Source organism: Varanus komodoensis, unplaced genomic scaffold, assembly GCF_004798865.1.
Source record: "Varanus komodoensis strain SLA01 unplaced genomic scaffold, ASM479886v1 scaffold31, whole genome shotgun sequence".
Lineage (NCBI taxonomy): Eukaryota > Metazoa > Chordata > Lepidosauria > Squamata > Varanidae > Varanus > Varanus komodoensis.
Window position 1 is genome coordinate 8,192,287 of NW_025335780.1, and position 14,529 is coordinate 8,206,815.

The 14,529-nt window shown below is 40.7% G+C and overlaps 1 protein-coding gene across 11 annotated transcripts in view; it reads right to left on the reverse strand.

Annotated features, from left to right (window-relative positions):
• Positions 1-14,529, reverse strand: part of MYCBP2 (MYC binding protein 2) — a 153,913-nt gene that overhangs the window by 12,855 nt on the left and 126,529 nt on the right. For 9 of the 11 annotated variants that reach the window (XM_044437784.1, XM_044437789.1, XM_044437790.1 and 6 more), the window contains 12 exons: positions 11,807-11,956; positions 11,270-11,430; positions 9,253-9,409; positions 8,567-8,791; positions 8,073-8,138; positions 7,278-7,517; positions 4,509-4,607; positions 3,143-3,223; positions 1,877-2,143; positions 1,371-1,654; positions 1,030-1,126; positions 162-281 (listed from right to left, as the gene is read on the reverse strand). In XM_044437784.1, the coding sequence (XP_044293719.1) occupies positions 162-281; positions 1,030-1,126; positions 1,371-1,654; positions 1,877-2,143; positions 3,143-3,223; positions 4,509-4,607; positions 7,278-7,517; positions 8,073-8,138; positions 8,567-8,791; positions 9,253-9,409; positions 11,270-11,430; positions 11,807-11,956 (1,947 nt within the window). The remainder of the gene's footprint in view (positions 1-161; positions 282-1,029; positions 1,127-1,370; positions 1,655-1,876; positions 2,144-3,142; positions 3,224-4,508; positions 4,608-7,277; positions 7,518-8,072; positions 8,139-8,566; positions 8,792-9,252; positions 9,410-11,269; positions 11,431-11,806; positions 11,957-14,529) is intronic. The other 2 variants (XM_044437785.1, XM_044437795.1) reach the window with 1 other exon arrangement.

A 14,529-nucleotide genomic window follows, 5' to 3' on the forward strand; every position in this document is an offset into this window, starting at 1 on the left:
TTTTATTGTAGGAACACATCAAAAACGACAGTTAAGATAAGCATTAAACAGACCAAACAAAACAAACACAAAACAAAAACACCCCGTATGAATAACCCAAATATAGGTGTGCAGTGTAGGAAAACAGTGGCTGATTTGTGTAAGAAAGGAACTGCTTGTACCCGAGTTGTTGCAATGCACCGCACGGGAGATCTGAATTCTTCTTCCATTTTGGTCAAAGCAATGATTGTTTCTGCAATAGCATTTTTTGTCACCCGTGACCAAGCATCAGAGAGGTGACCCTACAGAGGAGAGAGGAATTGATATACATCATGCAGCAAGCAATATTAAAAAACAAACAAACAAATGTCCTTAAAAAAAAAAAGAACATTACAATTCCTAAGGCAGAAAGACTGAGGAATTTCACTGAGGATCCCAATGAAATGTTCAAGGTGCACCTAAACCTAGCTTTTATTTACTTCTCACTTAGCCCTGCTCCTATGAGGGAAAGAGAAAAGGCCCACTTTGGGAATAAAGTTCCAGACAGAATTCCTTTGGTGCAGCTCTCATTTAACTTTTGGCAGCCATACCCTGTAATGTTGACAGAAAATATCTGGAATCTTCCTTGTACTGCTGTGCTATACAGCAATGGAGACTGTTGCACAGCAAGACAGGGAGTATTCCTCTGTTTAAGCAGCAAGGTTGCCTCTGCCACGGGACATTTCTTTGCAAAAGCAGCAGGCAGGGAGCAAAAGAGGTTCTGTAGACAGCAGCAGGAAAAAACCTACTTTTTCTTGAAAGTCTGTAAAAAGCAAAACCTTGCAGAGTTCAGCAAACAGCAGAAAAGCATTCCTTTTGAAAGAATGATGTAGACTGGATGTGATTTTTTTATTTTTGCGTGTGCAGAATATTATTGTTTTCTGATTTGTTTATTATGCCATCTCATCTCATCCACACACACACACACACAAAGCACCCCCCACAATTTGCGCTGCATCAATTTAATGTCAGAAAAGATATGTACAAGTATGATAAACACTGGACACTTACAGCTGCCATGTCTTTTATGAGCTTAATGATGATCTCTGAAATCTGTGTTGGGGTTGAGCCCTTCATCCACCAGTGGCTTTCACCTCGTCTGAGGTAGCTAGAAAATAAAATTACAATCAGGGTCAAAAGGAACAAGCCACAATACGAGAGCCTATTTTTGAAGCAAAATGTATTTGCAAGCTTGAAGAACACAATTTTGAACACATTTTTTAAAGGAATGTGTACAAATGATTTTTAATTGAATGTTTTTTAATTGAATAAATGCTTTTTTATTAAATGTGTACAAATGTTTTTTTTTAATTGAGCACCCTAAATATTAACTGACTGCAACTTCTACTGACCTGGAATTAAAAATCATGGGCAAAGTAACTGTGGTAACTCCTTTGCCAGCAGCAGTACCAGCCGTGCCCGTTATAGTTGTTCCTTTGGCCTTCAGCTGCACCGTGAGTGCTTTGGCGATGCATCCCAGGAACATGTCCAAGATGCCCAGTTTATTCCAATCCCCCTTCTCTGTTGAATGAATGATATCACTTATATCCGCTGGGGGCAATGCTTTGACCCCTATGATACTAGCCAAGCGGCTGGGGGTGACCTCTGGCAGCACACGCCTCAGTAAAGATGTTACCTAGGAATAGAAATACAAAAAAGAGTGAGCTAGTGCAAATCCTGTCAGATTTAGGGTGTGATCCTATGTATTTTTAGACAGTAAAGAATCCTACACCTGGCAGGAGAACACTGTGAGATGTGGGCCTTTTTAATGCTTTAAATGATCACTGGAACTTTGACTGTGGACTGAAACTTGATACATTTGGCTTTGCTGTCTGTGAAAAACTTCTTCTGAACTCACCTGCCTCTGAACCCTGGGAGAAGCAGTATGCAACAGTGAGAAGAGATCCTGAAGCAGAGTCAGCTGCTGAGCCAGGTACTGCCGCCCCACGTTAGAGCCGCTCAGTGCCAGCACCATGGACAGCAGCTCAAAGCAATACGCGTCGGATGAGGCATCTTCATCACTGGGCTGAGAGTTCGCATTCTCCTTGCTAGAAATGGCGTGCTCCCATTCTTCGCGCACACGGGTGGCTTCCATTCGGATGGCCTGCACTATATGAGCACAGACCTAGCATGGGAAAAACAGGCACATAACGGAAAAAGAGACTGAAATGCAAACCAGACACATCTTGACTTCAGTGTCATTACAAGAAGAGACTTGACTTGTAACTCTGCTTAATGAGTTTTTCACAGTCATAAATGTTGGTCTTAACACTGAATTTTAGGTGTGATACCATCCAAAAGTTGCATAAACAAAGATACGTAATTCAGTAAGGAAACAGAAACTTGCTAATCAAGGGAGTCATACTAAGGGTTAGTGTACACTGTGCTTTTGGTATGTGTACACCACATGGGCCTTCCTACCACATGCAGATTATTCCCTGTGAATTAATGTTCATAAGTGAGAATATCTTGCCCAAACTGCTGAAAAAATAGACAGCATGGAGTACATTTGCATCTCAATGGCAATGCATAACCATCAGTTCATACAAAATGTTAGACATGTGGTAGGAGGAGACAGGGAAGCCCTGGGTTTGCTCTTGTGTATCCCTACACACTGAATGCACATGTACAACCACTTTAGAAATGGCTGCTAGGAGAAAAAATGTCAAACATTTAAAATTAACAATCAATAAACTACATGGCTCTTTCAAAGTTGCTTCAAAACTGGGTTCTCTCTCTCTCTCTCCCTCTCTCATTGGTTTTGGAGTGGACAAGTAATACTCCTTTTCTGAGTTTTAAAACTGGCTCCTGCTAGATGGACCCATCACTCACAATCATTATGTTCACACAAACAGGGGCTGCACACTCATGTGGATGTCCCTGAGGCAGGCCAGCTGTGCTCACTTCATCCTCTTCTTTTTACTTGAAAACCAAGCACACTGTGCTTTTCTTAGTGAAATGCAGAAAATCCTTCAGTGGGTCTGGTTCCACTGGGCACAGTAGAGGCTCTGTGTCCACAGCCTCTCCCCAGTGGTCTAGCCTGGCCTCAGGCTGAATCCCACAGCTCCCCTATACAAGTGTGTGTTGAATAGTTAGCATGGAAAAGGTTATTAGAACAACAAACCTGCTTTTGCAAATTTGTCAGTTTACTTCTGCTGAATATGATTCCAACCATGTGCTCTTTCAGGTCAGCATCTGAAGTTGCCTTATAAGAGAAACGTTAACATTTGAAGTGAGTGTATGTTTCAAATATTCCATTTTTGCAACCTGTAACTAAAAGTCAGAATCAGTTTTGTTTTCCCTACACATAATATAGAATGCTGAGGCAAAATAAATTCACTGAAGAGTATATAATTTTTTTTCTAGTTTCTTCTTTTTAAAAATAAATTTTAGGCAACAAATGTCTGAATAGAGTGAAAAACTCTTCTAATGTTGTTCGAGCAATTAATAAAGAGGAGGGGAATAAACTTTGAAGTGCAAGATGGTGGGCTTGCTCCCCGTAGCTCCGGGGACCAGCTACGTGAAACCTGAGGAAGTCACCCACTTTTCACATCACTGGAGAAGTTTATATACTGAGGACTTCTAGGAATTGCAGGAGGACCTCATTTGCACTCCAGATGAGAAAAATGTGTAGGCTTCATTCATGGTACCAGTCTATCATAATAACTTCATGATTTAGATTTTAGAAGGAGGAGACATTTGCTTGGAAGGAATATGCAGAATGTAGGAGAACTCAAGTTAGCGCTGACTTAAGCTTCTGCTGCTACCTCTGTGGAAATGGATCCATCATTTCACAGCATCTAAAACACTTGAGCAAGAGCAATTTAGGCTGCTTTTTGCAGGATCTGAAGAATCATACTTAGAAAGAAATTGTAACCTATGGGTTTGTGCTGGTCACTAAGAGGAAGTTCAAGAAAAAGGAATGCCATGGCATGTTAATCACAGCCAAACTGCTATGGCTATGATCCAAAGCAGGAGGATGCTCACTCACAGGGCAGAACCATTAGAGTATTGTTGGATGCTGACTATTGCTAAAATGAGAAACTGCTCTGCAGTGAGAAGACTCTGGTTGCTGGAATCATCACTAAGGACACATCAGCTTCCTTGTGAATACTGCCTATAAGGGCTTTAATTAGTAATGGAGGTGACCTTCAAAAAGTGGCTGCTCAGGACAGAATAATACACTGGTAGTACAGCTGCCCAGAGGTCACTGAAATGTGAGTAAAAATATATGACCTATCTACGTAACTGACTATGAATCCTGAAAAAATTATCCAACAATTGCTGCAATTTTAGTAATTCCTATTAATCTCTGAAGACCCAGCATTTATGTAATTACCCAATTTAACTAACAGTGTTGGCAAGGTTAATTCTGAACTATAAGGAATATCTAGTTATGGGGAACATAATCTGATGTAGCAAAATCAAAAATGTAAAGAATTTGCTTTACTAGTTTTAGAAGCATAGTAATGAGAGAATACAAATAATACATTGTGTACTTTTTCTTCTCCTTCAGGTGAAGAGAGCAATGCCTTTTCCTCTTGTTCTGGTGTTGGTTCAGCATCTCCAGATATGAGTTTTCCAAAGACCTGTTGGGGAACAGGAAAGAGACAGTGCCAACTTGCAGGTATAATCCACAATCTTTTATGCAGCTGCATTTGCAATTCCAAAGTACCTACAGCCAACTGCACACACCCTCTAAGTGGCAAAGAACAGAATATGCACTGAATATAGTCTTCGAATCAAATCATACTCATCTGAATATAAGTGTTCCTGCTCTACATTTGCATGAGTCAAATTGTTTTGCTACAAGAAACAGTGTTACCAACAAATAAAAGGAGACATAGTATTTACATCTTTATTTGCAATTAGCGGTTCATACCTGCTAAAGGTCATAATTACAAAGTTCCTATTATACTGTAAGACATTACTGAAATATAAGGACAGGACCCAAAGTAAGAAGCACACATTCTGAAAAGCTGGAGGTGTGAAGAATGCCTTTGTTTAAAATTTTGGAGAATATATAGTGCAGAGCCAGAAGGACTAAGGGAGAAGACAAGCCACTTACCTGTAACAGTAGTTCTTTGAGTGGTCATTTGTGCATTCATGCATATAAGCCCCGTGCTTGCACGAAGCCTCATTTCAGGAAGCTTCTATAGCTGAGGAATTTTGGTGGAAACACTCTTCCACTGTTTAGGGATGCTTATTCCCTCAGTTTTCCCGATAATACATACTATGGCCTTCAAACAGAGAGTAATCATCATCGCTACAGAGATCAACAGTGCATTTGCTTCTACTACCGGCAACAAGCTTGACACTGACACTGAAGCAGGAAGAGCTACAGACATGGGTTGGCAACCTGCCTCTTTTCTTCCTGGTCTTTGTGTGTCACACATACGGGCAAGCAACATGCTGACTTTCCAAAAGTGGACCAGTGTTATCATCCTGGCTTTGGAGAGAGCACTACTCTACCAAGGGACGGACATCCCCGAAACAGAAATCTAGCCTGTAGAGCTGAATAATGTGCAATCAGTGCCTGCAACAGTTTTGGTAGGAGCAGACCAGCTCCAAATGCAGCCAAGGTTGTGACTTCACAAGAAGAGTCTGCCCTCAGAGGTTCTGCAAGTTCTAGCTTAGCAACTTGATAAGGCTAAGGTTATAGTCTGAATAAACTGGAATGCAAGTTGCTGGAAAGAGACAGGGAAACCTTAAGTCTTACCCCCAGGGCACAAGGAAAGTCTCTGAAATGTGTGGGAAGGTTCAGTGGGGACTGATAAAAGACCAGCACCCATCTCACATCAACAGAAGGTAGGAAATTCAGGAGGCTGAACCCAATTCTGGCAAAAAGGAAATGTCCGGGTAACATGCCCTTATGAATAAGCACATATGGAGCACCTATTCTTAGTGTTCATGGCTCACAGGTTCAATGAGATGAAGTGAGAGCTACAAGACAGGCCTCCTTCCAAGGGAAGTGTTGACAATAGCCAGCATCTTGAAAGGTTTTGTTGTCAATGCATATAAAACAACAGACAAATTCCAGCAGGGGACCAGAAATTGCACTAAAGGTGCAATGTTCCGGAGGAACTGAAGAAACTGACAAGATAAAATGTGGGAGAAAACAGAAAAACCTCACACTAGAAATTAAACAGAAAGCACTCTGAGATGCATTTAAAGGGATGGGCTTAAGTTTTTGTTCAAAGGAGAGCAGAAACTGCAGGGTCACCATCATCAAAAAAGCGGTAGGAAATGTCATGGCAGGCAATCCTGTGCCATGCCTCTTGGGTGTATTTACTGCCTTGAGTGCCTTTTCCCAGAAATCAGCCTTCAGGCAATCTACTGTGTTCTGGTGGGCCTATTTAGTAAATGCCTCGCTCCTAAACAAAACAAGCAGAGAGAATGTCTGTCTGTAGGCAGGAGGTCATTCTGAACATCACATATTTATGGAATGATGCCTCAAGGACAATGCAGCCTGAAGGAGCCAAATGATGTTTTGACTGCAAGTAGAAAAAATTAAAAAGTTACTAAAAGGAAGACGAAAACAACAGAAGATGGAGTAACCTCAGCTGAAAGGGAACAATGCAGTTCAGTGGCCAAGAGGGGCTCCTACAGGGCAACCATAACAGCAGTCAAAGAGGAACAGAGAAAATAGATGAAAACCCAGGAAGGACATGTGTACTAGGATGATGGAAGTCGTTCGCAGCAAAATTCCTCAGCTGCAAATGTCTTCAGAAGGGAAGCTTTGTGCAGGCACAAGGCCTACATGAATGATTCAAAGAGTCCACGAAGAACAGAAAATTAGCAAATCATTATCATGAAACAGTGGACCTTTAGGAAGTATGAGCAAATCAAGGTTTAGAAGCAGCAGAATGAACTTCAGACAAGCATCAAATTATTACATAGGATGCTGTAATTGTTATATATTACATTTGTATCCCATCTTCTTTCCAGCATGGTGTACATACACTGAGCTAGTTCCAGCCTTTGCCATGCTTAGAGCAGTCCATCATACCTAACGAGTTCCATTGATTGGGGGGGGGGGGACTGCTTTAAATATGGGAAAGTTGAAATGCTTTACATTCAGTTTATTAGGAAGGCCAAATAAAAATGTTAAACATAAATACATGAAGTTCCCATGCAGGCTAATATCAAACAGGGACAGAGTTGCTTAGCCTTGGAGGCAGAACTGCATATGCCACTTTCCTACCCGTTTTTCTGATTTATCGCACCAAAAGTTAAAACAGTGACATTCAGCATCTCACCTGAGATGTAATGAGTCTGAAGACACGCAGCGTCTCAGCTTCACAGTTTCTTTGCTGAGCTACACTTGCTGAGATCTGGCCAGCTATTTTGATGCTTTCACCGTCCTTCCATCCAAGCACTTTCACTTGCCTAACTCTGAGAGTATTTTCTGGTCCCTTCAACTCAATTTTGATGATGTGATTATCTCCACCAGGAAGTTCACTAGTCACCCAGCCAATATGCCTTGAATCCAAGTCAACCTAGAGCACAGAAATATGGAGACAGGTTGTAGGAGGAACCACACGACTCAGTGCTTTGCATTTGGAAGTTACAGATACGAAATTCAAGATCTAACACTCTGGTTCACACATCCAGTCACTGACAGTAGCATCACGTGAAGGCTTGCATGTGTGAATGGGCCATCACAGGACAGAGAACCAATTCAGTGCAAACATTAGGTAAAAACTGATCAAGTGAGAAATATGCAGCTCTAAAACTGCATATGATAAATCAGATCTAAAACAAATTCGGAGGGGGAGTCATGTCCCTTCAGTACATAAGGCTGGACAGTTCAAGACTGCAGCTTCCGCAGCTACCAAATCCTTTATTAAAGGCTGTACAGGTGGAGGGACAGAGACCTAAACATGTGAAGGGAGATATCTAATCATTTTCCAAAATTATTTGCTTACTTCACAGGGTTGCAAAGAGGCCAATGGAGGCTAATTTGTGCAACTAGAAATGCAAGTTAACTATGTAACATTATTTTAAGCAATGCTGCATTCTTCGTGTTCTTCATAAATAAAGCAGTTATTTACCTGTTTTATTCTACAAAGGTCTTCTACGGCTTTACCAGTTAAAAAGGTCATTGAGGTCACTTTGTTCTAGGGATGAAAAAATGAAACAAAAAGGAAGTTTTTTAGTTTCTATGCCACTTCTTATCAACAGCTCAGTTTAAAGTAAAAATTATTTTGCAAGTAAAAACAAGAAGCAATGAACAACACCAAAATACCTTCCAAAAACAAAGAAAGGATTTTCTAACCTCCTTAACACTCAAGGATTTTCATTACATATGTTTTAGTCCATTTCCTTGAGTCATATACTGACTTTTTCTGATCCAGCCTGTACGATATATGATGTATTCTCTCTTTAGTGCCTGGTACTACCTTTCTGAACCTACAATTCTGTAACTCAATCCTTCTTCTACAGCAGTGTGGATTTACCACAAGAAGACTATTTAAGCTCTGTTGTTTCTTGCTTCTTGCAAAAAAATCACCTGGGAAAATGTCAGCAAATGGGACTTAACACTTACCCCAAGATCACGTGAGTTGTCAACATGGACAGACACGTACCGAGCATTAATTCCTTTGACACAATTAATGGTAATGCTTTTAGTCTTATTTTTATCTTCATCTCCAGATTCCCAGAAGGTTTCTGTTGAGCCATCTGTTAAACTACCAATCATAGCTGGTCGGCTTGATGTTTTAATATCAACAATGCTGGTTAAGTCTTTTAGACAAATTACTATGCATGATTCCTGTCAAAACAATTAAGTTTCAAAGTAAAAAACAAACCTGTATCAGCCCCTAGGGTAGTACAAACTCATTTGATAAAACACTGAGAATAAAAACAGAGAACATGTATGTAAGAAAATGAAGTCAACATTACAAAATATGCTGTTTGTCTCCTCTCATTCAATTCCCCCCCCCCCAATTCATTTAAATGAAAGTCAGGAATGAATTCAAAAGCTATTTCAAAGCAAATTTAAGCCCCCCACCAATAAAAAAATTTAAAAATTAATGTAACTATAGATAGCATGCCAAAATTTAGGAAAACCAACCTGAAAATTTAGGTAAACCATACAATGATCTGAATGTTCTGCCCAATAAATCTAAACACATGGGAAATCTACATTTGTGCAAATAAACCATTTTAAAATGATGTTTAGTAACATAAGTCCATTTTTCACTTTCATGATAATCTGGAGATACGACTTACCTGACTCATAGCTTCAAAGCCAGACTGGATGCTAATACTAAAGCTCTCTTCACTGTCACCATCATCAGATTTGGACAGAATGTTGTTAATGTGGTGAAAGACATTGCTCTGGTGCAAAAACTGGTGGTCAGATTGCTTGAATTTGAGGCTCCAGCATCTGAAAAATAAGGTTAGGACAATGTTTTTGTGTTTAAAACGGTCCAAGCAAGCACCACTGAAGCAATACATTGCTTTAGTTGTAGAAAGAGCAGAGGGGCACTGCATTATCTTTGCATCTGCATGCCTCTGCATGTGATGAGTGCAGACCATTTTTCAACTAAAAGCTCGATGTATTCCACAGCAGAGCTCAGCAGTATCTGCAAAAGTTTGCACTCCTGATTCAACACACACAGTAGGAAAGGCAGGAAAATACGTGAGATCTAGAGGCTAGCGATATTTGAATGGCATTAGATTCAAGTTTCATGAATGTTTACTTCTGGAAGTAATGTAAGGGAGGTATTAGTGAGTGAAAAGCGTAGGGCTGAGCTGAAACGGGCTGCTTCTCATCATGTCAGGCTTTGCAAACTGTGACACATGCACACCCATTGTGATCTCTCATTGGGGAACTAGGAGGGCAGGTTATGAATTGGAAGAAAACTTTCACACTGTGAAGGCAGAGGGCACTGCCTTCATTCTAATCAGCCTTTATAGTATCTTCCTTCAGGTGCGACTGTGTGATGACTCAGAGTGACATCAATTTGGCTTTACGACAATGGAACTTGGCTAGATATGACTACCAAAGTGCATGGAAATACAGTTTCATCATGCTGCTGCTGAAAGACTCCCCCTTTTTTGTTCAAAGATGCAGACTGCACAATGAAGGAATGCATACATACAGTGAAAAACACAAGAAAGGGGAAATGGGTGAAGGTGAAAATAAACCTCATCCCACTTGTCCCCAGTTCTCTCCAAGTTTCATGTGTGAAAATGTGACTGAGGCCTAAAAAATGGTACCACTTCTAGAAAGAAGTCTCCTTAAGTCTTGGCTAATACAAGCATCCACTTGCCTGGATGGAGAGAAATGAAAGAAAGATATAGCTTCAGTGGAGTTTTAGATATAGGAATCCTGATAAATTCATGTCTTCCATTCTGTTCACACAGGAGAGAGCACACTAGCTCTTTCAGCAAAAGGGAATGGGTTCTTACCACTTCCCTTAGCTCCCAGCACAAGGGAAAAAATGGTGTGAAAAAGCCCGTATAATAACCCTCAACTATTACCAAAGTGGATATAGCACAAGCATTTATATCTTACATACTGAAATGTGTCCAGCTGGCACCTGTACAGACTGGGGCAGCTTCTCACAAAATGCAGCATTACCTCTGTCTCTGAACTGAAAGAAGTGACAGACTCAGAATTCTTAGCTGAAATGCCCAGGCTGGTGAGCTTTGAAATAAGCGAAGTAGTTGATGAGAACTAGACCACCTCTGGTTTGAGAGGGCAGATGGTTGGTTAGGATCAGATGGCGTGGATTTAACCTAGGAGGTCCATTGTACAACCTCAGATCAAGAGAGCTAACCAATTAATGCTGTCTGGTGTTCCCAGTATCTGGTCCACAAGTGGCAGGAAGCTCCCCGAGGATGGGCTAACTCCCACTGTGCTGGGAAGGGAAGAGTAGGTTAAGTTTGGAATCAACTGCTTGCATGAGCAGTATTCACTCCCACAATTAGTTGGCTCATTAACATGATGAATGCTCCTTGCTAATGACCTCTACATTACCCTCTTCATATCACAAAGTCAGTCCTGGCTGACTTGTTTTAATATAATAAAAGCCTGTAGTTTGAAGACTGTCCCCCTTGATGTACTGTGAAGGAAAAAGGAGAGAACCTGGGAGCAAGGAACAGGTTCTCAACAACACCTTAAAAATGGTGTGGAGTAATTGTGATGCGTTTCTACCGATCAAAATATTAAACGCTTAAGATTATTTTTTTTCCTTGCGCAAATACTTTCAGAGTTTGTGAGTGTCTGTCTATTACCTACCTGAGAGCCATCTGTTGTAATGAACTTCCACTTGGGAGAGACATCATGAGGTCAGAGATTGTCTGTAGTAGACGGTGGAAAGTGTGGGGTAAAGGATGTGCAGCTTCACCAGCAATCACTATATCTGACAATGGATGTTCGCAGACTCGCGTATCCCTTTCCTAAAAATTTGAACAAGAAAGACAGTTATTTACTTGATGCATTTTAGCTGCCTTTCAAGACTCCATTATTCCTCAGATAACTTACAATGTAAGTCCATCAAATCATAAATTGATTCTGAAGAAATGCAAGAATGAAGCAATTCAAACAAGCTGAATGGGAAATTCAAACAGGCACCAAAAGTTGCATATATAATTTAAAAAACCTTTCTGTTAAAAGCCAAAGCAAACAAGGAAGCTTTTTAAACACACTTCAACTCATGAGGTGGCATCAGAAGTTCCTGGTTATTGCCATCACCTGTGCTTCCACATGGATTACAGCTACATACCTGGTTCTGCAAAGCAAACACAAAATGCATCATTAAAAACTTGCACTTACTTGCTCTGTACTCTCTTTGTTTGCTTTGTTCTCCTCATCCTCTTCTTCCTCTGGCTCTGTTGGGGCAGGAGTCAGAGAAGCCACAAAATGCCACAAAATATCATGAAGGGAAGTTGTTTGAATGACATTACAGAGAAGCCAGTTGAAAGCCTAGAAACAAAAAGATGCACAGTTTAAATGTAGAGAAAAACTGCAGGGAAGATACCCAATATCAGAAGACCGAATGATCTTTTGTAAAATACAGTTTGTGTAATTTGTGTAATTCATTATAGTAAGAGAGCAACCTTTGACAGACATTTGTGCTTCACTTCTTGAATCTGGAAACAATAGGAAAACCACAAAGATAATTAATGGGGTGATTTTATAGCTAAACAGGAAAAAAGGGTGACCAGTAAAGAAGTGGGCAGGCTTCCCAAGCAGATGATGCAATGGGCTGCACAGGCTGTTTGTACTAGCTGTTAGTCAAGTTTAGAAAAAGTTAGGATTCTGACAGCAATGCATATGCAGCAAAGGCGTGGGGGACAGACACCCTCACCTTCCAATCGCTCCTCTGTATCCTTACTCAGAACTAAATCATGACATGTTCAGTGGAGCTTCAACCTATCTAAACATGCATAGGATTGCCTCCTAAGTAGCTGTAACAATACAGCAAGCTGCTCATCCTGGATCATTGTGCAGACTACACATTATCAGACAAAATTTTGAAGATGACCAAACTTCATGTGTTAATAAGAGGTCATACTACTCCCTAGTCTGTTCACTTAAACATACTGTATAGATGAAAGCAAAGCAATGCATAACCATTGCACTATGTCTACCTGAATTCTCTCTGGGATAGTTTTATAGATTTTGTACTAACTCAAAAAGGTTGCATGGCTAAGTTAGCTGAGCTTCTCTATGGGAGTGTCATAACATGCTAACTTCCCTTTATACCACTAGTCTCTCTGAACCCCGCCTTTGCCTTTTCTGGTCCAATCCCATTGGAAGTCTCTGTAACCCGTATCTCATTTTTTTCTTCAGTCTTTTTTTCCTCCCTAGCACCATCCATACACATCCTCACTATTTAGTGTTAACAGCTCAGAAGATCTTCATGTCCTCAGAATGCAGAATTTTGGATGTGTGTGGGTTGTAACATGTAGCTGGCTCAACCATCTAAAAAGTTTGCTGTCATTTCCTCTGTACTTTTGAATCTACCTCAAAGGATCTGCCCTCTCAACAGGCTTTATGGAAGAAAGAGCAATTAGATTCAGACAACATGATAACCACACTCAAGGGCTGAGTAGGGGTTATTGTTGCAACTGAGTTATAACATTGTCTGAATTCAGCTGCACGAACAAGGTATGGATTGAGACCATGGATTGAGAATTCATGGTCTGTTGGCTGGGTTTTGAATCATGGGTTGTTTCACCACAGTTATCTCAGCTGGGTTCAGACAGTGCAATAACCCATGCTTCAACAACATCCAGTAGTTCAACCCTTGAGTGTGGGTTATCATGTTGTTTGAACTGAGTTGACCTATGTGTGAGCCCAAGGAAGAGTACTTTCATTCGGGAAGAATGAGGAACACCAACCATGCAGACATTATCCCATGCCCAGCCGTCCTTTGAATAAGTTAGAGTAGGTCACATGTGGGAAAGAGCCCCAAACAAGTCTCTGGAATTTTCTCCATATGATGCTGACAGAGAAGGAAGCTGCATTTTGCACATGGGCCCTATACGGTGCAAGCCCGGGCTAGGAGATCAACACTGCCGACACGCCTTCATAGGTAGACTAAATGTATGGCATTTAAAAGAAGTTCTTTCACAGTTATGCTAACTAGACCTGTGCTGTAATCTGTTTTTCAAGATTTCTTTCTTTCTACATTTCTTTCTTTCAAGAGCTTTATCTCACATCAAAAGGTGTGCAAGAGCTCTGACAGTAATTGTGGGGTGTGTGATACACAGGGAAGAGGGTGTGGTTATATCTCTTTTCCTACTGGCTATTTATCTGTCTGAATTGCTTTTACTCCTAACAGCTTTCCGCCTGTTCATAGAAAGTATGGCTTTTTAGTAATTTGTTTACTTTGTTCACATGCAACTGGAAACATACAGGAAAGGAATGTGCTTAGATGGCACAAAGCAGATCACTAGGCCTCCATTGCTTTGCTCTGAATTTCCTTCTTGTTTCAAGAATGCTGTCAGGGTTTACCATACTTTCGTGAGGTGGAGGTAGAGCCTCAAAATTTCAATCTTGCTACTTGGGAGCTGTTTCACTGGAGATTCTAGGGATTAAATCTGGAACATTCTATACTCCAGTGTGTTCTTGTCACTGAATTATGTCTCCTCCCTATGTCCCTAATTAGTATAATTGCAAGTAATGACCCAATGTATTAACACAGAGAAATTAAGACAGACTGCTAGGATTAGATGCATACGGGTATTACTGCTGTACAAGCGATGTACTTTATGTAGAATATATGCAGCCAAGCTAGATCAAGCTGCAGTTGCTATTATCTATCTGCTACTGCAGTGGGTGAGGAAACAGGTCAGATGCCAAAAGCAGAAGCGGAGACTGCAAGCATTAAGTGTCATTCTGAGATCCACACTTGTAGTGCAACTTCCCATTGCACTTCACATTCTAGGAAGACGAAGCATATTACAGCTTGTGTTCCTGACCAGTACTACTGCTATAACGAGAATAAGTTGCCATTGTGATATTTATTAGGAAGATAATTAATGTACTAA